At 34.0% G+C, this 26,395-nt stretch overlaps 2 protein-coding genes across 4 annotated transcripts; both read right to left on the bottom strand.

The window, feature by feature from the left end:
- Positions 1-616: 616 nt before the first annotated feature.
- On the bottom strand, positions 617-3,598 carry LOC104901356 (hypothetical protein). The gene is made up of 2 exons (XM_010688919.4): positions 3,075-3,598; positions 617-1,148 (listed from the first exon to the last, which is right to left on the bottom strand). The coding sequence occupies exon 1, from the start codon at positions 3,434-3,436 to the stop codon at positions 3,077-3,079; it is 360 nt and encodes a 119-aa protein (XP_010687221.1). The 5' UTR covers positions 3,437-3,598; the 3' UTR covers positions 617-1,148; positions 3,075-3,076.
- Positions 3,599-7,388: 3,790 nt separating this feature from the next.
- LOC104901357 (OVARIAN TUMOR DOMAIN-containing deubiquitinating enzyme 11) lies at positions 7,389-23,830 on the bottom strand. Of its 3 annotated transcripts, none has more exons than XM_010688921.4 (10): positions 23,575-23,830; positions 23,203-23,407; positions 20,878-20,951; positions 20,152-20,206; positions 18,798-18,872; positions 16,449-16,501; positions 16,288-16,336; positions 11,546-11,630; positions 7,722-7,778; positions 7,389-7,626 (listed from the first exon to the last, which is right to left on the bottom strand). In XM_010688921.4, exons 2-10 carry the CDS (start codon positions 23,374-23,376, stop codon positions 7,583-7,585), a joined length of 666 nt encoding a protein of 221 aa, XP_010687223.1. In that variant the 5' UTR covers positions 23,377-23,407; positions 23,575-23,830; the 3' UTR covers positions 7,389-7,582. The 3 variants fall into 3 exon arrangements, with proteins under 3 accessions (XP_010687223.1, XP_010687222.1, XP_048490386.1); XM_010688920.4 differs by having other exon boundaries at positions 16,428-16,501; positions 23,575-23,828; XM_048634429.2 differs by having other exon boundaries at positions 16,428-16,501; positions 23,588-23,828.
- Between the last annotated feature and the right edge of the window lie 2,565 nt (positions 23,831-26,395).

Here is a 26,395-nt window from a genome sequence, read left to right as displayed (position 1 = left end):
TGACATATGGACAGATTCTTTTCGTGAATGACACATAAGCCAATTGAACCTTATTTTATATATATATATATATATAGATAGATATATGAGCAATATAAATGGAGCGATAGAGAAGGAAGTGAAGGGGAAGATGGAGTTTTATTTTCTCTATAAATCCCTCCAATGTGGATGTGATAAAATATATTAAAAATGGAAGGAAAATGAGTTATTCTCCCTCTCCCCTTCCTTCCTCAAATCTCTTATCCAAACAAGAGAACATTGTCCCCCCCCCCCCTCCCCCTCTTCCCTTACTTCCTTTTATCTCAATTTCCTCCAATCCAAAACGGGTTATTGTATATAGTTGTTAGGTGGCTTTGATACCATCGTAACACCTTGACCCACTCTCAAGGCAAAAGGAGATAAGCATAAGCATGAAATTAAAACTCTTCCGTTCTGTAATTGATTTTCGATTGTTGTTCCGCAAAATCCTTGTATAAAACGCCGCAATAAAAATCACATACTTCTCACATGTTATACGTTGCATAACACAAATGCGTCGCGTCAAAACATTTTTATCCTCGTTACATCTGTTCTTTTCGATTGGCCAAAAATGTTTATGAATCAATTATTTAGCTGATAAAATATAATATTTTGATAGATTTGATTTCATTATGTTGTAATAATGTTTCACAAAATAAAGCAATACAGATAAGGTTAGAACATTTTAATGTGAATTTGAAAAAATTCACTCCCCATCGACCACAATTTGTTACAAGCAGTTTCCACGACAACGCAAATGTTACCAAAAATCCACCCGCATCCGCGAGATTTTTTCTTGGTTAGCATTCTTTAAGTTTTCTAGTTTCGAAAGCTGAGGACGTACAACAACACAACAACGCAAACGTTACCAAAAATCCACCCGCATCCGCGATATTTTTTCTTGGTTAGCATGTTATAAGTTTTCTAGTTTCAAAAGCTGAGGACGTACAACAATCGGTGACAAACCTCAAAAAACACAACCGTTACATCGAATGTCTACACTGCTTCAATCAACTGAATAGCCTAGAATATTGTAGGTGTCTCCTAGCTTTCGAGTTGCTAACATGCCAATAAACATGGGAGTTCTAGTTGATTTGCTATAAACCAGCTTCAATAAGCCTTCCAAATGCCTATAGTACAATACATCAACAACAAATATCAGAGCTCCATGAGATATATTCGAAAAGATCATGCAGTACATATAAACACTGAAAAAACAAAGGAAAATACACAGAATTCAGAATTCGGATGGATCCCCAACATCCCTCCAACACTCCACCCAAACAAACCTTCCTTCAATTCATAATTAAACAGACTTGAATGACTTGGATTTGATACCATAATTCCATCCCAAAAACAGGATCCTTAGAGTTTATTTTAATACCATAATTCATTAACATTATCATTCAGTTGTGATTAAAGACAACAGAAGCGGAATTCATATATTTTGTATACTTCATTGTTTACTTGGCATGAACCCCAGTCTTTATATAAGTGAAGCAAGTCCTAGAACCCTTGTTGCCTCGGATTTTCTAACAGAATAGGTCAATGGAACTTCAGAATCTCTAGCTGAAACTCCTAGAATATCATTCGACTCAATGAGAAGACGATTTGAGGTTCTAAGTCGTTGCATCTCAAACACACATCATGGTTTGCGCATTGGACACATGCATATGGACATCAACCCATGCCTTTATAAACACGTATACTCATCATTGGTGACAACAACCTGCCGTTGATAGACTACTATATGGATCATCCCCATTGATAGAGATGATATTGAGGACAATATTTTCTCACCGATTTAGAATATACTTTGTATAGATTTATTGTTATATCATTTGAATTCCTAACATAGTTAGGATTAGTATTGTCTAACCACAATAAATATTGATCAATGGAATACTGCAAGATTACAATGTTTCACAATATCTAACATGGTATCAAGAGCATAGGTTAGTTATCCTCCAACAAAAATTATGTTCCGACAACCTTAGACCTCACGTCCAACCTTCATCCAAGAACACCTTTTTATTTATTTTTTATGTTTTCTTTTACGGCTTCCTTGGACATTACATCCACTTCCAAGCTAAACTTAGTTGCTAAGTCTTCCTAAATGCATAACCTCCTACTTAGAGTTACATTGCCCTCTCCGTGAGGCCACTCTTGTATATTGTGATAGTGTTAGTGTTATCGATCCTTCTAGTAACCCCGTACAACACCAATGTACCAAACATGTTGAGATAGATATTCATTTTGGTCAGGGAAAGGTTGTGTTGGGTGAGGTACCTGCTCTTCATGTTCCTTCAAGGTATCACTTTGCACACATTTTCACAAAGGGCCTATCTCGACAGCTATTCAAGATTTTTGCTCTACTCTTAGCATACAACCTCTTCCCATGGGGTGTGATAGAGATAATATTTAGGACAATATTTTCTCCCCGATTCAAGATATACTTTGTATAGATTTATTGTTATATCTTCTGGATTCCTAACATATTTAGGATTAGTATTGTGTAACCACTATAAAAATTTATTAATCAATGGAATACTCCCTCACAATATCTAACACCCATGATAGTCACATGAAATGCATAGAAAAGCTCCACACAACGAATTAGAAGTATTACAACACAACTCTCACCTAATAGGCGAGGTATGCAGAAAGGATAAAAAGGAAGGTGCACAATCGTGTCAAGGACATTAGGGCTGAGGGCATTAAGGCATTATAACATTAGGCAGTATAACATAATTCCCATAACATTACTTACACACCAAAATGAACAAAAGCATGAAGTGTAGACAGACAACAATTGAACAAAGAGGAAATTGTCAGCAGCGTGTTCTCATGGAAAAAGGCAAAAAGGTGCAGTATATGAACTCTTCTAGAGAAATCAAGCAAGAAAGCTAAACTTAATTAATTTAAAGTCAGATAAACTTAATTAATTCAAAGTCACAAATTTGAGTTCCTCTCTCCATTAAAGACAAAACTGAGTTCAAAATTCAAAACACATATTTAAAAAAATCCAACAAAACGCATCAGAAATTAGGGTTTACCTCTATTTACAATATCGATCAGCTTTTTTCTTGACGCGATCATCAAGAGCTTCTTGTACAGATTTAGACTTGACTTTAGGATCATAACCAAACTTTTTAGCCTCAACGGGAAAAAGATCTTCGTATTTCATCTTCTTCGCAGCATCGATTGTATAAACTGGGTCTCCAGATTCAGTGAGGGTAATGGGTTGTTCATCAAGAACATCAGCTTCTTGTTGATGGTTATCATCAGATTCTTTGTTCTTGTCCTTGTTTTTCTTCTTCCTTCTTTTTTTATCAATGCTTTTGCTGCTACTGGCTAATACTCCACCTTTGAAAGTTAAGCGCCCTCCTTTCACTCTCTCGTATGGGTTATCTGACATCTCTTCTCTCTCTCTTCTCGTCGAGATGGATTGCAGGTTGCTATGGAATGATAGGGAACACCGGAGAAACTACTCCCTTCCTAGCCCCATACAATCCTGGATTTCTTGTCGTGTTCTTTGGATCCTCTAAAGTGTTTTTTAAAACTTTAAGTAATAGAGTTTGAATAAAAAATCAATGCATCATATCATTATATTTATTATCTTTTCAAAACTCTTTTTAATTTTTTTCATCAAATTGCACTTTTTATTTTCCCCTTTTTATTAATATGAGCTCTTGATTTTAAAATGTCGGGTTGAGATACAATTTTACCTTGTAAATTTTTTAAAGTTATAGAGAACTCGAACTCGTTCGAATAAGATCGGGTTAAATGCAGATAGATACAAAGGACGTGTGTGCCAACAATAGTTGTGGTGGTAGTTTTTAGTTTTGAGGGTAGTTGGCCTAGCTATACTTCTAACATTTTGGAATAGAAACACACATGGTCGAAAACAAAAGGTCATACGCACTCACTTGACCTGCTATGAAATTAAGGAACATATATTTCAAGAATGTATAGGAAATTCTCTTTCTAAATTAGATTTCATGCAATATTTTAGTGCAGAATGTTTCCTTGAATTTGACACTAAGGCTCCGTTTGGTAGGGCGTAAAATATTTTCAGTGTAAAATGATTTTCATGGAAAACAATTTATAATGGAAAACACAATTCCAAAATTAGTTTTCCGTTGTTTGGTTCGACGTAAAAAAAAATGATGAAATGAAAGGAAAATGAAAGGGAAAGTAAGGAGGTAGTGAGGGGAGTATACAAGAGAGATAAGGAAAATAGTTTTCCCTTCATTTTGAAAGGAAAATGGTTTTCCATCATTGGGAGAGTAATTTTACCCCAAGGGAAAATGATTTTACACTCTTTTGCCAACCAAACAATGTAAAATTGAAAATAGAGGAAAATAGTTTTCCAGGAAAACATTTTACGCCCTACCAAACGGAGCCTTCGCGAAAAGCCTACTAGTTTCTAATTTACGAAAATGAGAAAGTTATAATATCATACGGCTGAAGTGGCATCGTCAATTTTTGGTATTCTAAAATTCACAAGAAATTTGTATGCAATAATAACTAATCAAGATAAAAAAAAAAAAAAAAAAAAAAAAAAAACATAGCCCATCCAAGATTGAGGGATAAGAACTCTTCCTCCAAGATTTTCTCTCTACTGCCGCTTACCTCACCTTTCTTTCCTTCTCCAAGTTTCCATCTAAGGGGATATCATGGATGTTATTATCCATGGTGAGCCCCTTTTTTTTTCTCTTGTTTTCAGTTTTTAGTTCGTTTTTTGCTTTAGCTAATAAGTTACTCTCTTGTTATAAAAATTTTCTAGGAGTTTCAGTCCCTTCTCTTGTAGGAGTTGTAAATATAGTTTGTTGTTGTTTAGTATCTCCAGTTCGAGAAGCTCAGAGGTTTGAGGTTGTGGGTAATCGTACTTACTAGCTGTAGATCAAGAATATCAAGATGAAGGTAAGATTTCAATTTACTATTACATCAGGCGAGACAGATGTTAATGGCATCGAATTTACAGTATGGTTGGAGTAGTACCATATCACAGAAGCGGTTCGAAACTTTTGTGTAAGGGTTATTATTGTGGTAGATGTCGTATGATGTTTTATTAACGCTTTTTTTTCGAAACTATAACTTTCAACTTTTTGCGAGAAACTACCTTACTTTTACCATTTTATTGTTGACAACTACCCTTTTATTTTTACTTTTTTAGTTTTTTAATGTCACGTAATATTATTTAACCTTTTCGAACCCTCTTTCATTTTCTGCACCCTCTTTTCCCCATTTCCATGTGCGTTCTCTCTCCCTCTCCCTCCCCCCCCCCCCCTCTCTATCTCTCTCTCTCTCACACACACACACTCATATCTAAGTTGACACTTTGTACCACCAATCCACCGTTTGAATCCATTTTCTACTTAAACTAAAATTGAAACAATCACCCTCTCAATCAACCTATCCATCTCCTCGAATCTCAAGCAATTTCCAAAAAAGTTCACTTTGTTTTCTTCCTCAACTTTGAACTAAAAAAAAGTCAAAGCTGAAAACTAGCATTAGATGGCTGTCAACATGTTAAAAGCTAACTAAGGTAAATTTTTGGGACAAATTTTTTTTTTTATAAGGTAGTTTATCGCAAAAAGTTGAAAGTTAAAGGTAGTTTGGAACAAAAAATTCAATGAATCATTATTTTCCCTATTCTCATCATAAAAAAATGTAAAATCGATATATCAGATAAACTTTTGAATAGAAAGGAAAATAGAAGGAATCATACGAAGTTGTTTCTCACTCTTTCTTTCCAGTCACTATCTTGCTAGCTTATTTTTATATGGTAAGTGGTCTCCACAAAGTCCAGACTCCAATCTAATCCCATCCAAATTTGTCAGACTAGACTGGACCGAAAAATATATGGACTGAATTCGAAATTTGATTTTCATGTCCAAATACTTTTGAACTGGATTTGGACAAACACATTTATAGTCCAATAAGTTCAATCAATTCCAATAAATATTTTAGCATGTACATATATTGAAATTTTCTTTCAACATCTCTATAACAGAAATTTTAGACTTTTTACCATTCACCTCTAATTTTTTTACCTACCATCAAAATTCTCACAGGCCCTTCAAAACTCCAAAGTGAGAATTGAAAATAAAAAATGCAAAAATTAATTTAAACCTTTTGTTGGCTTTTGTATTTTGCAATTAGCATTTTATTACACGTTAAACTACAGATGTATATAATTTACTTTATCTAATTGATGTAATAAGTCGAATTTTTTAAAATTCCAATTAGTCAATCATGGAAAAACATTGTAAACCTAAATTAAGAAAAAAAAACTAATATATGTCATAATAATCAGACTGGGCTGAATTCGAACAAGATAAACATTTCACACTGAACTACACTGGAATTATAAAAAAAATTGGATCGAATTTAGACTCAATTTCTCAATTCCAAAAAGCTTTATATTGGATTTGAATTTGAGAATCCAACCTACTCCAATGGTGATGGGTTTGATCACCAAGTTTCCCTACTTACTCATGTTTTGATCATTTCATGAATAAATGTATCACCTCCACTCCACTCATGAACAAAAAAACCATCAAACTCCACTTTATCTCTCCTACTTTTCACTACCCCACCTCAACTTTCTCTCTCCTATTTCTCTTTCCTACTTCAATTAATAATATAATTTACATATTAAAAATAAAAATGAATCATTTTATGATTACTTAAAATTATAATAATTAATTACCAAAAATTAATTATCATTATTGGGTTATTAGTATAAATTATAGAGAAAAATAATGTATAAATATTTTTAAAGAGAGGAAGGTGAGGAGAAGTGTTTTTTTTTTCCAGAAATATATCAATATGGGTATCATTTTATAGAGGGGAAAAAAATATGAATTTTGGTATTTTTTTTTTTTTTTTGAAATAGGAATTTTCTGAGAAATTCCTTGAAAATTTCCACGAAATTTCCCAAAATTACACAACAGCAGCCATGAGGTGATGAGGTGATGTGTTTGTTCACCATGTGAACAATGACATGTTTTGTCATTTGGTGATGGGTTTTATGTCACTAATGGAATCCATGTTTTTTGTTCAATCCAAATTTTCTGATTTTGGTGATAAATTTGATCACCATTGGGATTGGTCTTACACTATTAAGAAGCTTTCAATTGTAGCATTTTAAAAAAGGAGAAGGCCTGTGAAACAGTACTAGTATGCCAGTCCAAGGGTCGTAAACATAACCTTGTGACAGCCCTCCAGCCCCTAGAGAATCTCTATTAGGCAACGCCTACTTTGCAATGAGCACTCTACCACTGAATGATGAACTTAGCCCGACCAGGAAGATAGCCAAATCTACCTTGGACAAAAAGCTGATGTTGGTCTACAACGATAAATTGACATAAGAACTATTTTACAAGATAAGATGAAAGACATGATTATTATACAAGACTAGAATCAGTAGGCTTTCGTGATATATTAAGTTAATACATAACTAAATTACTTAAACCCCATCAACCGATAACAAGACCATCTTTCAGATCGATACCTTTAATTATACATAGATCAAAATACTAGTATGTTGAAACCTCTAAAACAGCCAATATTTTTTCCTTGGAATCCTTGCTGGCACATCTGTAGCAAAAGAAATGAGATCAAGTAAGAAGTTAAATGCTACGTTAACAAAAACCTTTTAAGAAACAATAGGGAATGGTTAAAAAGCACATTACCTCCATTATCATACAACGAATTATAGTGGACTTCACTCCAAAAGCTCAGCCAAATTTCTATAGAAGTCAAAGGAACAGTAAGACGAGTACACTAGCTTGTCCTCATTAAAAGGTTCACATAGTTTTATACAGTAATGTCAATGTGTTTCGTTTGCCTTTTCTATGGTGAGTTAACACAGCGCGATGTCCTTAAACAGTATATTGCGTATTACAATACCAATTAAGAGACTAGAGACTTCCCCTTGAGAAGAAAAAATGGACTCTAGACTTCTTTATATCACCTGAACTTTCAACTTAATAGCCCTCGGAGCAAATTCAATGTGAACCTATCTTTTTAGCTTGAAAACTGAGTCTGTACCAGCTTATGAGAGCCTTTTTGTCCTGAATTGCTTCAATAGCTGGATCACATTAGTTCTGAAACTAAATCGTTTGAACTTCCTTTTAGCCCTGAATTGAACTTATAAGCTCTAAATTAAATTCATCGGTACTCAACTTTACCTGAGAAATTATTATTCAACTGAATATATGTGAACTTGTAGACTTGAACTAAGCCTCTCCAAACTTTTTAACCATAAAACAAGCTTATTAGGCCTAAACTACAGTACTACACACATAAGAGCTTATAAACCTCAATCTTAATATTAAGATAAATAAAGGCACTGGTTCTTTCCTTAAGCATCTAGAACATCAGGTCATACCCTTAATACTCTAAGGATAGGAGTGAGCTCAAGTGGGTAGAGCGCTCCCCCTTAGCCCCTGAGGTCAGGGGTTCGATCCTTACTCCCAGCATTATGTTGGGATATTTCCTTAGTATGCTATGCATATCTTACCAGCCAATGTGTTGGTGTTTACTACAGGCTAGTAGCCTTGTAGGGATTAGTCTTTGGGCTGACTTAATTTCCTAATAAAAAAAAATACCCTTAACACTCTTCTCGAAATGACATTTCTTATGGCACAGCCAAAGCTCAATGGTAAAGTTATGTAGTCTTGAAATTAAGTTGGAAATTTAAATTAACTTGGCCCGGTGCAACATATTCCAAGTAAGGAGAAGTTGTTCCACTGTGGATAGTTCTGGAAACAATTTCCGAGCCCTTGCATGGGGATTTGCGAGCTTCTTGGGCAGCAAGGCAATAAAGTAACAGAGTTAATTTTTCAGATCTCACACATTTACTTGAATTTTACGTGTGATCATCATCACTGAGTAAGCAAGGATTTCGACTGCAAATGTTAGATCTATTGTAGAACACAATTATGAGCTAATGCGAGTCACACATTTTTTCCGGTTGTCTAGAGCTATTTTAGGACTTCAAACCCGAAATTTATAGTATTATGCAACCCCAAGATAAACAGGATCAGGATGTAGGAGTCTTTATATTGTTGGTTTTTGTTAAGTATATGGGTCTCTTGTTTGTAGTTCCTTGTGAAGTGGTAGGGACGGTATAATGCTTATACAGGGTATCATTGACATTATCATTCAGTTGCAATTAAAGACAACAGAAGCGGAATTCATATATTTTGTATACTTCATTGTTTACTTGGCATGAACCCTAGTCTTTATATAAGAGAAGCAAGTCCTAGAACCCTTGTTGCCTCGGATTTTCTAACAGAATAGGTCAGTAGAACTTCAGAATGTCTATCTGAAACTCCTAGAATATCATTCGACTCAGTGAGAAGACGAATTGAGGTTCTAAGTCGTTGCATCTCAAATACACATCATGGTTTGCTCATTGGACACCTGCATATGGACATCAACCCATGCCTTTATAAACACGTATACTCATCATTGGTGACAACAACCTACTATTGATAGACTACTATATGGATCGTCCCCATTGATAGAGATAATATTGAGGACAATATTTTCTCACCGATATACTTTGTATAGATTTATTGTTTTATCATTTGAATTCCTAACATAGTTAGGATTAGTATTGTCTAACCACAATAAATATTGATCAATGGAATACTCCAAGATTACAATGTTTCAGAATATCTAACATGGTATCAAGAGCATAGGTTAGTTATCCTCCCAACAAAAATTATGTTCCGACAATCTTAGACCTCGCGTCCAACCTTCATCCAAGAACACCTTTTTATTTATTTTTTATGTTTTCGTTTACTGCTTCCTTGGACATTATATCCACAAAACTTAGTTGCTAAGTCTTCCTAAACGCATAACCTCCTACTTAGAGTTACATTGCCCTCTCCGTGAGGCCACTCTTGTATATTGTGATAGTGTCAGTGTTATCGATCCTTCTAGTAACCCCATACAACACCAATGCACCAAACATGTTGAGATAGATATTCATTTTGGTCGGGGAAAGGTTGCGTTTGGTGAGGTACCTGCTCTTCATGTTCCTTACGGTATCATCACTTTGCACACATTTTCAAAAAGGGCCTATCTCGACAACTATTCACAGATTTTTACTCTACTCTTAGCATACAACCTCTTCCTGCTGTGACTGCGAGGGAGTGATAGAGAGAATATTTAGGACAATATTTTCTCCCCGATTTAGGATATACTTTGTATAGACTTATTGTTATATCTTCTGGATTCCTATATCTTTTGAATTCCTAAAATAGTTAGGATTAGTATTGTGTAACCACTACAAAAATTTATTAATCAATGGAATACTCCTAAATTACGGAGTTTCACAATATCTAACACCCATGGTAGTCACATGAAATGCATAGAAAAAGCTCCACACAACGAATTACAAGTATTACAACACAACTCTCACCTAATAGGCGAGGCATGCAGAAAGAATAAAACGAAGGTGCACAATAGGGACATTAGGGCTGAGGGCATTAAGGCATTATAGCATTAGGCACTATATAATTCCCATAACATTACTTACATACCAAAATGAGCAAAAGCATGAAGTGTAGACAGACAACAATTGAACAAAAAGGAAATTGTCAGCAGCGTGTTCTCATGGAAAAAGGCAAAAAGGTGCAGTACATGAACTCTTCCACAGAAAAATCCAATCTTCACACCCCGAAAGATTCATTCTCTTGCATGTTCATTCACAATTTCAGCAACAAAAGAATTTCCATTCTCAAAAGCAAAAGAAATCAAGCAAGAAAGCTAAACTTAAGTTTCAGATTGGAGCAGAGGGAGAGGTGGCGAAGGGGTGGAAAGAAGCAAGATTTCCTTGGATTTTGTACGTAGTGCTCGTGTGTTTGGTGAAAATTCTATGTTGTGCCCGACTTTTTTGAAATTTCCACGTTGTTCCCTAAGCTTTCTAAACGTTACACAAAATAGTAAAATACCCTTATACCTGATATCAAATAGTAGATTTTGGGACTTTCTTACCATGTTGGCATAGAGTATGATTTTTTAGCCTTGTTAGTTGACTGAGGTTTGAGATATGATCTGAGACATTGAAAGCTAAGTGAGATTTGGAGTGGGATTTTCTATTAGTAAGGGTATTTTGTGTGATGTTCAGAAAGTTTAGGGGTACAATGTGAAGAATTTAAAAAGGCAAGATACAACATAGAATTTCGTACAAACTTGAAAACCAATGATGCACTACTCTCTATGCTCCAAACTTATTTGTAGCAAGTCTAAACATTGTCGATGTCCATTAGAAACAAACAACAGAAAAGCAGGAATACTAGTATGTATTATGATTATATTAGTATCTATTGTAAATATATATCTTCTCGGTCTGGAATGATTCATATTTGACCATAATAATCTTAGGAGAAAATTCAGTATCTTTATCTCTGACTCTTCATTTTCAACTTTATACTTCTATAACTGAAACAGAGTAATCAATTGAAAAGCAAGTAAAGCAAGGCCTTATTCTGAGGTTGTATACCTTTATGGAATTTTCTGTCATAAGGCAAAATCTCAATGTAGCAAGTGTCTCGAAAAGAGGTGACTAGAGAAATTTTGGCTGCAAACTGTAAACAATGACAGCATCATCAGATTTTAGCACTGCAATATACCAATAAACAGACGAATGTAATTCCACTCAACAGGATTTTTATCTTACAATTAATGGCTTTGAAAATTTAAATGTCTTGTCTATTATGGTCTAGCTGTCAAGCATAAGGTACACATTGATGAAAATCGATGAAATTCACATCAGATAAGCTTATCTCTATTCTCAAAGATACAATAGGTGGCTCAATGAACAGACCAGATAAAAAAGTCCAAGAGGAACAAGGAGTCATCAATTGATAAAACCTGGCAGCAAAAAAGATATGAAAGGACCGCAAGATAACAAGTGAGAAAAATACTGGGCCAGATTGCGGAAACATTATATGAGTTCTTCTTTGAAAGACACATATAGTTAACAAAAAAATTATAAAGGAAAATCCTAATAGAATAGTAAAAGAGATTGTAGTAGCAAACAACTAGCAGCATTAATAGTATTTGATGAATTTACAACTAGTATGTTCGAGAAGAATATCAAGTGCAAGAAGTATATAGAAAAAGATACAATGGATAGACTCAGAGCCTTATAGGTTATACTGCAGACTTTATTTTTGTCCCAACAACAAACTTCTTTAACACTAATGCACCATACTTAACTGCTAAGAGAGACCTGAATATAAACACTCCACATAAAACTCTGGAGGGAAGATTAGCCAAAATTCGATGGAAATTTTGATATCAAGCAAATGTACATGAAGACTTTAATAAACCCAGCACCTAAAACGGACCTTAATCTAAAGAATCTCAATTTCTACCATTGGAGAAGTCATATATAGGTCATGAAACCAGTAACCACATTAATCGACTCGTTTGGGCAACAACTGGAGAAGAAAAATAGGATTGTCTGAATTAATTAAAAAATCATCACATCATCACATAGAGAAGCCATAAGAGCATAATGTGGACTTCAAGGAGTTAATCAAAGATATAAGGCACCAAGCATAATTGAAGAGCCAAGGGAGAAGGGACATGACCAATTGGAAACTAAGCTATCTGATCAGTATAATGACTTCTACTGAAAGGATAGGAAATTTAATAGAAATGACATATGATACAGTGACCATATAATAACTAAAGAATTAGTTAAAACACCCTATAGAACTCTTAAACAAACAGACAAAATAAAAAGCTGTAAAAAAGAACTGAGACCACAATAAGAAATTTGTCTTTATTGGAGGACACTTAGTCTAGAATTCGATACACCTCAATAAAGAGAGTTCCTACGAAAGAAAATCCAACTCAGAGCAGATAGGCCACTAAGAAATTTGGAGCGCATAGGATAATACTGATATAATGTGAAATTTGCCAAATAAGTGTTGTCACATACATTAAGTAGCAGATCTAGGTCCTCACATAATGACAGAAAGATTCTTGCAAGTCGTCGTCATGCTGCCAAGACCAAGACTAAATCCATCATTACAGGATGGTCTTAGCTCAAGTATATTTATTAATGCTGTTTAAACACTAGCTTGAAGAGGACGAGCAACTCTATTAGCTAATCTTATTCGCCAAAAGGCAAAATTAGCAAGTACACTCCAATCGGACCTAGACAGATTATGAAGCAAGTAACACACAGAGTTACGGATTCACAATGCTTTTTAAATCCAAACACGCATAAGACATGTTCTTGAGCTTTCTTTATATGCAAGGAAATCGGGAAGCTGTTCTTTGAAGCTTTTCTTCACACGAAGGAAATGACCCTAGTTAGTTGTCAAAACCACTTTTTCACCTCTCACTACTTAGCCATACAGAAACCTTGGCTTGAAACTAAATAGAAGATGTAATCTTCAACCTTCACCATGCTCTCTTCCTCTACACTAGGAAAATTGTAGCGGCCTTGTACACCCTTTGTCTTTCTATTAACTTCATGATTTTCGTTAGGAGTGTCTTTTTTTAAATTTCCTAATTCCTTGTCCTTTTATGAAAATTTTCTCCCTTCTCAATCATACTACCGGAATCAATAAATTGAACCAACTAACACCATTTTCACTAATGCCACCACTCCTCTAAATAAACCTCACCTACCAGTTTCAATCTCAACCTCCTAACAGCCATCACCACACCACTACCATGTTCATGCTCAACTGCATAAATTCTCCACGGCTATGTGTAGTTGGTACTCAATATCAATTCTCTGGTCTCCGTTGCTGATGCTCCAACAGAAGATTCAGGCAACACATTGTTCTCAACATTGGTGTTCTTTTTGCTCCATTCATTCCATTTCTTCGTGTCACAAGTCCATCGACGATAGCCAAAACCTATCTTTCTAAATGACAATTTCTACCTCGCTTACGCTTTCAGTTTACCAATTACTTTCTCACTATTCATTATCAACATTATCTCTTTCTCCATGCATTCCTCTTGAGTCTTCACTATTGCCCACTCCCAATCTCCTTACCCCCCCCCCCCAAAAAATCTACAAACCCCAACACCACCCTTGTCCAGTATCATCAGACCCTTCCTCGATCTCTACAGCCCACTCTGAATCTACAAGCTTTAGTTTACAGAGGGCATGAGGTAAGGAGACCTCCAAAGTGAGAGTAAAAAATAACTGGGGGTTCGGGGGACATTCATTTTCTTAAGAGTTCAATTATGTAAAGAAGACATATAGGCATGATGAGAGAGAAGTAGGAAAGACTTGAAATAGTGATTTCACAAAATTTTGATCCTACCAACCAAGTGATGTAAGAGAATTTTGTGATCATAAACGATGAGTACTGTATAAGCAACCCAATCTTCCAATAATCTTATGTTGTTGTTGGGAAGATACCTCATGCAAAGTTCATTTTAGTGCGTCAGCTTATTGAATATCAGTAGTGTGTCTTCCGCTGCCACGTTTGGGAAGCAGCAGTAGTCAGGTTGCAGCTAAGAGAAAATTTGAATTACTTGTTATAAGATGCCTGATGCAAGAACCAAAAGATTTGACCATTGTAAGATATCATCAAGAGTTTGGAATGTTTGACAACTAATGCAGGAGATTCAGAACTTTATCACTGTAACTCTGACAAGGTGCATGCTTCTTCCAACAGAAATGAGGAAGCAATGACAAGCACCTCAAGGATAAAGTCTTCTAGATGCTTGATAACTGGGACCCAATGCCTCACAGTGCTCTCAATATATATTTAATTGGTTGGCCAATTGGAGAGTGAAATTCATGTGAAATGAGGAATAAGATGAAGGGCCTAAGTAGGCAACAGAGGAGCATCCTTGTTTTCGAGCATCCTTTGATGAGGAACACATATCTTTTTTTCTTAACTCTTTGTTTTGTAAATAAGTACTTCCTCATTCTATTAAGTGCAAAATGGGTGGAGGCACAAGAACCAAGGAGAGGAGAGAGATCGAAAGAAACAAAAAGAGGGACCCATACGATACAAAGAGAACCCATTGCCTATAAAGTAATGTTGCATTTATTTGAAACTTCTGAAAATGGTCAGTGTTGCACTTATTTTGAGCAGAAGAAGTAATAAACGATGCTGTGATATATCTTGTCTGAATTTATACTTAATACCTAGCCTCAATATTGTAAAATCAAGTGGACAACGCTTGGGAATTAAGAAGGAATCAAACATATCTTGTGCGCTAAAAAGCCTAAAAGCATCTTTTGATGATATTTTGCATCAGATTTACCGTTAAGTGAACCCATGAAACATTCTGAGTTGGTTACCAACTATTTTATTCCAACGGAACAATTAGACACTAAATGATTGTCTTTAGCTGACTGAATTATTTTTACTCAGAAATAATTTCAATAATACAACCAATGCGCTAAAACATAGGTCTTCAAAGTACAAGACAGGGAAAGCCACATTATACAATCAAATAGTTTATTTATCTTATGCATGATAAAAAAAGGATCCATTGCAAAGGCTAATAACAACAACCAGCAGAAAAAACAACAACAACAACAATAATAATAATAACAAAAAACAACAAGAATAATAACAATAATAAATAATAACAATAATGATAATGATAATAATAATAATAATAATAATAATAATAATAATAATAATAATAATAATAATAATAATAATAATAATAATAATAATAATAATATAATAATAATAATATATAATAATAATAATAATAATAATAATATAATAATAATAATAATAATAATAATATAATATAATAATAATAATAATAATAATAATAATAATAATAATAATAATAATATAATAATAATAATAATAATATAATAATAATAATAATAATATAATAATAATAATAATAATAATAATAATAATAATAATAATAATAATAATAATAATAATAATAATAATAATATAATATAATAATATAATAATAATAAATAATAATAATAATATAATAATAAATAATAATAATAATAATAATAATAATAATAATAATAATAATAATAATAATAATAATAAATATAATAATAATAATAATAATAATAATAATAATAATAATAATAATAATAATAATAATAATAATAATAATAACAACAACAACAACAACAATATAATAATAACAATAATAATAATAATACTAATAATAATAATAATAATAATAATAATAATAATAATAATAATAATAATAATAAAAGGGGAACACAAAAGGTCATATATCAAAATTTAATACTGCGCAACGACTTACACGATCTGCAGCTGCTTGCAAGGTGATATGATCTCCCCATTCTCCTGTTCTGCATACAACATTTCTCCAAGGTTAGCCAAGTCTAATCATAATGTAGAGAAAAACATATGCAAAGCTCATGTCAGTGTTGCAGATTCAACCTTTTCATCTTCCTCAAGTACCTTCTATACTTCATTGGTACATAGCCTTCATACAGCTTTCTACAGTTTTTTAGCTGAAAGGCATATGTGAAAAAGGAAATAAGAACAAGGAAGACAGAAAACAACACCATCTGTACTATTTTTAGGTCTTGTCAAGGCATATGTACCAAACTTGCTTTCTATTAATAATGTCTAATTTCTAAAGTAGGAGTCGTTATCGATTTCTTTTTCCTATTCTTGTTGTTCCTTTTCTAAGGCTTTTAGAGTACATCAGCAATACCATAAACTAAGGAAAATGTCACTTAAGATATTGATTTAGCCAACTGGTAAATCAAAAAGATTAATTGCAACAAACATATTTTAATTTCACCCAAAGAACAATGGTGTTAGCCCAAAGGCCAACAAACATGAATAATTCTCCTCACTCATAGACGTGATTGGATAATTCAAGAGCTATGTCATTAGGAGTCGCCCACTGTGAAGGTAGGCTAAAAGCCTAATAGATATTTCTCCTACATATATTGTAATTGATAGTTCTAAAATGGTAGTTCTCAATGACAGCTGAACAAAAAGATGAAAGAAATAAAAAAAAGTTAGAAAAGCAAAGCTAAAAATGTTGCTCTGCTTTCATATACCACTGCTTCCGATCTCTTTTCTCTCGTACTAATGATATTTCTCCACAATGAACAAAACCCAAGTGTCCAAGATGTAGGGAACTACGGAGCGCGAGCCTTTCCAAGGGGGAGGGCCGGAGGGGGAAGCTATGCGGAAAAGGTACAGGTATGGGAAAATCAATGAGCCAAGGAGGCCACATGGAATTAAAACTCGTCTGCTCCATTACCTAATGGTTGTTTTGTAACGAATTTCGGATTTGTCCTTCTGAGAAATCCCGTAATGGAACGCCACAACAAAAATCACATACTTCTCGCTGTTTTGTCCGTTTTGTAACACGAACTCGCCACGTTAGAACGTCTCCCCAATACATTCGTTCTTTTAAAAAAATTGGGCAAAAATGTTTATGAATCAATTATATAGCTGACGAAATATGATATTGTGATAGATTTGATTATATTATGTTAAAATAAAGTTTCATAAACTAAAATAATGCGAATAAGCTTAGAACATATTAAAGTGAATTTTTTGAAAAATTTAATGACGCATCTGCCGCGATCCGTTCCATTCATCCTTTACAAGCCGTTTCCGCAAGGACCACGACAATGCACATGTTACCGCGATGGCGACCACATCCGCAATTTAATTCCTTGAACCAAGGGAAGGGGAAGGGGAAGCAAGGGGCAAAAGAGTAAGGTGGCACTAGGCAGCTACACGGAAAAGGTATGGGCATGGAGGCATCGATGAGCCAATAAGGGGAAGGGGCAGGCAAGCGAGAGAATGGGATGGACGAATATGTATAGTAATATAATAAGGGATGGCCAATGACAAAGTGACACATGCCCTCTTTTTTTGCCTGCTTAACTGATCAGTTTATACGTAGGAGAAATTCAGGAAGACCACCCCAAAACTTTGGAGTTTTCAGACATATATTGAATTTGCAATTAGTATGGGACCCCATCCAAAGCTTGACATTTATCTTGTCAATTTTTACTTTTTTAATAAAAGTTGCCCACCAGTTGACCAGCAGCATTATACATAGAGAAACAGGCATCACAAAATATTCTTTGGGCAGAAAGCAGAGACACGTGCTGTTTTCAGTGGATACAAAACATCTATGAATGCAATCAGTAAATCAAACTGGCAATTCATGATCATTTCCAAGGATAAAACAGCAACTTAGGCTGTAAATCATAATGGACTAAATGAAGTGGACTACTTCAACTGCGCACAAACTAGAAAATGGTCGATATTCTAGTTGAATGGTCTAATAGAGCCAATCTCTCTTGTTATTGCTAGGGTAAGACTCCTTACATCCAATCCCCATACTTTGCCTTAGGCAAGAGCATTCTGTCGTGCATAACGGTATTACATTTGTTGGTGTTAGAGAATTCAACTCGATAAATAGATGGGGAAGGTAAATTTTGGAATTTAGTCCATGTAACTATGTCCACCCACACCCTATATAATGAAGTACATGAAATATTTAATGCTTAACTTATTACATGGTGCATGTAACACTTTAGGTCATAGCCTTTTTCTTCACACTTTCACGTACACCACCCAGAAATATCGTTAATGCATAAGAAGTTTTCTCCAATGATATTTTATATACATTCATGTCCTCATGAATCGTAAGCTAACCTCCACTCTATCATATTTGACTTGGACAATAAAATTTCAAGAAGATAAGCTCTTTCTTTGTGTACTTCATTTACAATTAATTAATTAACATCAGAAGAAGAAGTAATAGCTGACCTGCTTGACAACCTCCTTTCTCACATGTCGGTGGTACTCTGGATTTTGGAATAACTGATCTGCTAATGCTCGAAACTGTACAGCATATTGAACAGCTTATCAGCATATATATACTGATTCATCTTATCATTCTATCTTACTTTTTTTTCTTTTTTGTTGTGGGGGTTATTAGGACTAATGCAGGTTCACTTCAAAGATACTGCTGACAACTTTCTTCAATTTTCCAAAAGTTCATTCAGATAATCAATATAAACAAAAATACAAGTCCTAGCTGTAAATGTTGGACAAATCATGTTAATGCTTATGTTGTGTACGTCTTTTTCTAGAAGCTATTATCTTTGATTTAACTGAGAGATGCATAGAATACTGATAGAAACTACAAATAAAGGTTTTATATCCAAAGGTTTCGTACACTAATGATTGGAAATAAACAAATTAGAAGCCTGCAAATACTATAACAGAATAAAAGCTTGAACATACTCCCTCTGTTCCTATTTGTTCTTCCCACTTAGAATCTTTTTGCGAGAGAAAAAAAGTCAAAGTAGGAAGAACAAAAAGGAACACAGGGAGTAATATCTAAGAAATTAATCAAAGATATCAAAAAGGTCTATAAGCCCCGCACACACTGTAAACATGGAACATACTCCCTCTGTTCCTATTTGTTCTTCCTGCTTATAATCTTTTTGCAAGAGAAAAAAAAAAGTCAAGTAGGAAGAACAAATAGGAACACAGGGAGTAATCTCTAAGAAATTAATCAAAGATATCAACAAGGTTTATAAGCCCAGCACACACTGTAAACATGGAATGAATATATAGGATAACACGCTTCTGTTCCTATTTATTCTTCCTGCTTAGAATCTTTTTGCGAGAGAAAAAAAAAAGTCAAGTAGGAAGAACAAATAGGAACACGGGGAGTAATATCTAAGAAATTAATCAAAGATATCAACAAGGTTTATAAGCCCAGCACACACTGTAAACATGGAATGAATATATAGGATAACAGCATCCATACATCAGGATCTCTTCCTCATGACATAAAGGAGATGACAAATAAAGAAATGAGGCATCTCTGCTTTCTTTTAGAAAAGCAGTCTTGCAATTTTGCACCTGACACAGATTTTATGGCAGCAAATAAAGTACACAGCAAGAATCATTTCGAAATAAATTCAAAGTAACCTTACAATATAGGTATGAAATAATGCCTTCTCTCAAGTTCTCTCAAGGTACCCAGAAATCCATAAAACCACACATACAGACATGATACCATAAGATTTTCAAGGAGTAGTTGGGATATATAAGGGACATGAAATTTTCCTATTAAGCAAGTGAAACAACTGGATCGGTGCAACCTCACCTGACAATTACCATCTCCCTCTATCTGTAGTTCAGCCAACCCATATGTTTTCAATCTGAATTGGCATAATAAAGCTATCAGAAACACAAAAAAGACATGAAAAAATGCCAGCAAGCTAATGAAGTGAAGTTCCTTTTAGGTGAAATATTGACGCATTATCCATTTTGATTCTGAAATTTGACTTTGCAGCTCACCAGACCTATGACCAGATTCACATATAAGAAAGTATTGATGGACACCAGCAGGGAAAAAGATACAATGTCTTCTTAATTTTAGAACAGAGATTTGAATCGTCCAACACCTCCAGATCAATGAAGGGGAACCACTGGATAAAATTCTGGAAATGCCAACCTAACATCATATGCAATTACAAATATGAGTACTAAATGATTTTTGCAAGCACGACCACACTTCAGCGTATGTGTAACTCTTTGTGACATGTCTTGGAGGAGCCGGTTTTATGAAAATTAAGGTGGACAATATGACATCTTGCCATTTTTCCTCCCCTGCTTCGAGTTGTAAAAGCGAATACCACAAAACCATGCCACCTACTATGATTAACCTTTTTCTGGCCATACAGTTAACCACTTCAGTCATCCAGATTAACAGTTTTTTTTTCTTTCTTTTTGAGGTGGTGAAAGGGAGTTACGACATGTTATCCTAAATGCCCAAAAACACGTCATTTTATGTGCATTGAAGATACATCAGCTATACAATAGATGTAACCTTTCAGCTAGCCGACTATGATCTAAGGTTGCATCATCTGCATTAGGTATATCGCTGATAACTCGAGGTGTATGCTGCAATAGAGGTAACAATGCATAGTCAGCAAACTGGGGAAAGTCGTTATACAACAGAAAATTCTAACAAGTAGAAAATGATACATTCAAACCCTATAGAAATCGCAAATTGAGGACAAGCATACATATACAAATGCATAGAAATGTTAGAGGAAGATTAAAACATCGTCACTAGAATGTTAACATCAAAGTTTCTAGAAGGAAGCAAATAATTAGCTATTCACGTTTAAAGACTGCTTTCAGGAAAATCTTGGCTGAAAATTTTAAATATGAATCGCCATACCAAAAGAGATCCTCCTATGCGAAAAATGAAACCCCTACAATATCCATGTCAGATTAAAGTAAAAAAACCAGTTATGTTACATGCATGTTGACTATGCTATGAAAGCAACAGCAAACAACATATGCAAAACTGAATGGCTGCATACTTTTTGAAACAGAGTGCATAATCTTTGTGATTGATTAATCAATACAAGACCAAATTACAAACACAAACTCACACAATACGAATATGTATCTCATTAACTCAAAATTAATATAGAGCTTCGTACACTAATATTATATATCCACTACATATCGCATTGGTATCTTGTTGCTCATAAATATCGGACTTTGCCTTTATATTATGGACACTGGATACCAGATTCTCGACTCAAAAATAAAAAGACATGAAGAGTATAGGAGACGATAATAGCATTAGCAGTCAACATTAAAAAGCAATAAAGTTAAACCAGCATATTTGCATTGACTCCAACAAGGGAATTAAAACTCTCCATACTCTGCAGAGCTAAGTGAAAAGCCACAACAGAAGCAAGCGGACATTTTTTGCGACTCTTCAATTGGGACAGCCTATGGCAAAGACTTTAATGAAGCTCACCTAACACAAGCCCAAGAAAGCGCCACAAGGTAAAAGTCCTTATAATCAAGGGAACAGTACTAGAAGAAGTCAAGTCCTCTGAATTAACCATGATACTAGGATAGGTGATTATATGTAGATAAACTATCAAGGGTTTCCGAAACAAGTCCTAGTCATCAGACAAACCCTCTAGTTTTCGGAATTCCAATTAATTTCAAGTGTATATTGTCATGATAGAAGTTTGCTTTGAAAGAAGCTACCATGCATGTTGTCCAAGAAGAAAAAAATGTTACTCAATTCTTTTTAGTTTTAGTTACCATGATTGTCATAATTAAGGATTGTTCCACAAGAATCTTACCAGCCCATTGATGCGTTTCTCACACAATTGATATTTATACCGTTGAATATAAATTATTAGTAACTTATGCACTAAGTGCTAGTGTGAAAGTTTGCTATCACAACAACCACATAATATATCTTCTTTTAAATGTTCATTTATCCAAGTATTAAAATTAGTGGAATAGAAGAAAGAAAAAAAAGATGTTGGTATTTTTCTAGTTAAACTCTTTCCGTCACAAAAGAAATCACATACTAGAACAATAAATATTAAGAGCAAAACCTAAAACTCCCTACTAAAAAAAATCTCGCACTAAATTTATTTGCATAGTAATGTACAATGGTAATGACTCTCCAATTAACTTATCACCATTTTCTTTCTTGAAGCTACTTTCAGAAACTACATCTAAAAAACATCCAACAACAATAAAGTTTTTTAAAGAGTTGTCCATTCAACTATCACTATATATTGGTCCCCATGTCAATTAATCAAATTCATTCATTTGTATCATGTGTCACCAATTGATTGGTTGGAGCAATGGATAATCATTTCCCATTTCTCCGAAATAATACCTCCTTCATGAGACACTTTTCAAACTGTCTCTATAAAGAGACACTCAAGACACACGCAAGAGCCCTGTTGGGTAAAAAATAGCTCTCCGTTTTCTCTCTCCTTTGAAGAGCTAGTTGGAGAGCCCTCCCAAGAACTCCATTATACATGCTCGTAATGGCTCTCATATTATCTCTCCACTTTCTCTCATCTGTTCTCACTTTTCAAGCTACTCTCAAGAACTATATTTAAAAAACCTGACAACAATAAAGTATTTAAAGAGCTCTGCATTCTATTTTTCACTGCTTGGTGGTCTCATGTCAACTAATCATATTCATTCATTTGTATCATATGTCACCAATTGATTGGTTGGGGTATTGAAGAGCAATTTCCCACTTGGAGAGCTAGTTGGAGAATCCTCCCAAGATCTCTATCTACCTCATTTATCCTTGTGGTTTCTTCCACACCAAAAACAAAAATCTGCACAGCGATTGAAACCATAGACATACCGGAATCGAGTCCAAATGAGAGAGCCTCCTGCCAAGCTGTTGGTTTCCACCATAACTCAACTTCTCTTCCTCGGCTAATAATTGCGCAATCGTTTGGTCATCTTCTGTATCAGGTAGGCTAGTATTCTCACTTGAGCTTGATCTTCCACTTGAAGTGCAATGAGTTTCAGTCATAATATACAGCACCAATGCCCACCAAAATCACCTGTAACACAACCCAGAACAAAATTAACCCAGAAAAACACTGGAAATTATCAACCCAAATGTTAAATAGCATGGCCGAACAAATATCGGAAAGAATTTTGCAAAATATCCCGAAAAAAAATAGAAATAAAAAAACCCTGCTGAGGAAGAATATACTGAAAATTTTACCTGAATTCAGTACCACAAATTTGGAATGAAAATGGATTGATAAAGAGTTTTAGTTGGCGCCTTGGCGGTAGAGGATATAGGAGACGACACGAGAGTATAAGCGGGCGCAGAATATGTTCAGTGCACGGAACTATATTCCTCCATCAAGACGTTGCATTACATACTTGATACTTACATAGACTGATTCGTTCCGGGGGCAGGAGTTGACTGGTATAATCGATGTCCACAGTCCAAAATAAGCAACGGAATGCTTCAGAACCATTGAACAAACAATAGAAACAAAACATGATAATTGAAAACCTTGTACTCCCTCCGTCCCAAAATATAGTTCCCATTTTATTTTGGATGTTTCAAAATATAATTTTCATTTTCATATTTAGTTCCACATTTTTCTGTAATTTGTCTAGAAAAATCGTGCCCCATCATTTATTTGCTTCTTGAATTTTGTTTTTTCCTTTGTTTATTCAACCAAAATGTTACAATTAATGCTCTTTCACCAATTACCCTCCATTCTCTCTCCTAAAATCATCTTTTCCCATACAACATTTATTTAAGTAAACAAAAAATCTTTACTATCCCTCTTAGATTCTACTTGCATAAATTACCGTGAAAAAAGGGAAATGGGAACTATATTTTGAGACGGAGGGAGTAATAAACCGTTAATACTTCCTAAGTTCGGTTTTAAATGAAACAATCAATTTTGACTTCAATATATGGCCATTATATAAAAAAATTATAGTCAAATGGGATTTTGTTAGATTCGTCTTGATACATACTATCAAATTATAACTTTTTTTATATTTTTTACACGTGCACAACTAAAGATATTAATGGTTAAAAAAACATGTTGGGTTGTGTGAAAAAACAAATATTTTATTTAAAACAGAACGGAGAAAGTATAAGTTTTTTGAGAAACAATCCTTTAAAAGTTGGTCATAAAGACCTGAAAATAACTTTTTTGCGACCAACAACTTTGACCCATTTTCCGACATTGGCTAACTATTTTTCATCACAGACTCATTAAAACCAAACATATGTAGGACATGTGGCTTGCGTCTTAGATGTTTCAACCCCATTTTCTAGCATTGACCGAGTATTTTACGACGTTGACTCCATTAGTATATGTAGAGATAATGGATGGAAATAATGTTGAAACATGTTTGTTTTAATGAGTGAGTTTAGTTGGAAAATACTTGATCAATGCAAGAAAATGGTTCAAGGTTGTAACAGCCCAAAACTTTAGTCTAAAATCTTTATAAAACATTGACGTTTCACTTGAGATATTTGGCCAAATCTTTAGGGGTTCACCGTCGCATCTATTGTTAGAAATAAATGTAAAGTTATTTAATAGAAATAAAAACTATACTTACCATCCAAGTAAACAAACCAGACCAATCTAAGTTGTCTAACTAAAACTTATTCAGATTAAACAATAAATTCCAAATAACAATATCAAAATTGTTTATTAAACTAAGTGATCTTAAGGCTATATGCACGCTCATTTATGCAACGTAATCTATTTCACAACTTGCACAATTTAAATGGAAAAGAACAAAAGTAAACAAACACAAAAGTAAAAGAATAATAATAATAATTTTATTTCAAAAATAATTCATGTGTGATAACATAAATAAGTATACATATGCACATAACTATTTTAGTATCTTCAAATTTATATATGTTCACACAACAATAATTTAACTATTAGAAGAAAATTGAACGTTAGTAGGTCGGGACTAATCCTAGTAACAACCTATTTCGACATGGGGTTGTTACCCAAATAATTAGTAACATGGACCAATACAGTTTTACAAATATATGTAGTATGCACATCCCTCCCTAATCTAATTGGTTTTTGCAATGTAGAGTCGTAATAGAATAATGATTAAGCACTTATGGAGGATCCAAAAAACATTAGATAGTTCCCTAATAAATATTTCCACTACACATGATTAATAGTTTTAGAATTTATGACAAAGTTAACATCTCATTATAGAACACACATGTATATCTTTACTTCAATAAATATTTACCCTAAGTTAATTACTTCATAAATTATAATATTCAGAGTTCATTGGTCATAACAACATATATTATCCAACAGGTCTCGTAGGGTCATGATTGTCGACTTGTGGAAAAAGAATCATTTCTAGAATCTTTAATCTACCATATTATACCCATTATGTTTCATTACTTACAGTAATATAACTTTAATCATGATGTTATACATAACCGCATAATTGAGTCCGAATAATGATGATGATGATGGTAGTAATAATAATAGTAGTATATATATATCATATGTTAGGAAAGTAGTACCAATAATGATAGCATTAATCATAAGTCATAATAAGTATTGATATTATTCATGCCATAAATATGTATATTGTAGACACACAATCGCGTCTCTTCTATAATATCCCGTATCTAAGTAATACTAAGTGTCGGATTAATTATAAATTATTAAATCTTTCAAAACTAACAAAAACAAGAATTATAGATATTAGAAAGAATTATAAGCTATTTCATGTTCCCTTTATTTAATCAATTATTGGACAATAGAACAAGTACATATTTAAGCAAAAATAGAAATTACAAGAAGTGCCCCTATGAGTCTAGCACTCTAGCCCATCTTCTTCCTTCCTCCAATTTCCTTCTTCTTCTTCGACACATTGCAATGTTCACACATGAAATCAAATATTTCACCACCACATTTCAATACCCTTGTTACTAGCTAAGTTCATATAGTCAATAAAGCTTGCTACAATATCTAAAATCTGGAAGAATCCCCAAACTTTGAATTCTCAATCTTCCTCCATTA

Source organism: Beta vulgaris, chromosome 8, assembly GCF_026745355.1.
Source record: "Beta vulgaris subsp. vulgaris cultivar EL10 chromosome 8, EL10.2, whole genome shotgun sequence".
NCBI lineage: Eukaryota > Viridiplantae > Streptophyta > Magnoliopsida > Caryophyllales > Amaranthaceae > Beta > Beta vulgaris.
The sequence above is the reverse complement of the archived record's forward strand: the minus strand, read 5'-3'. Positions and strand labels throughout refer to the sequence as shown.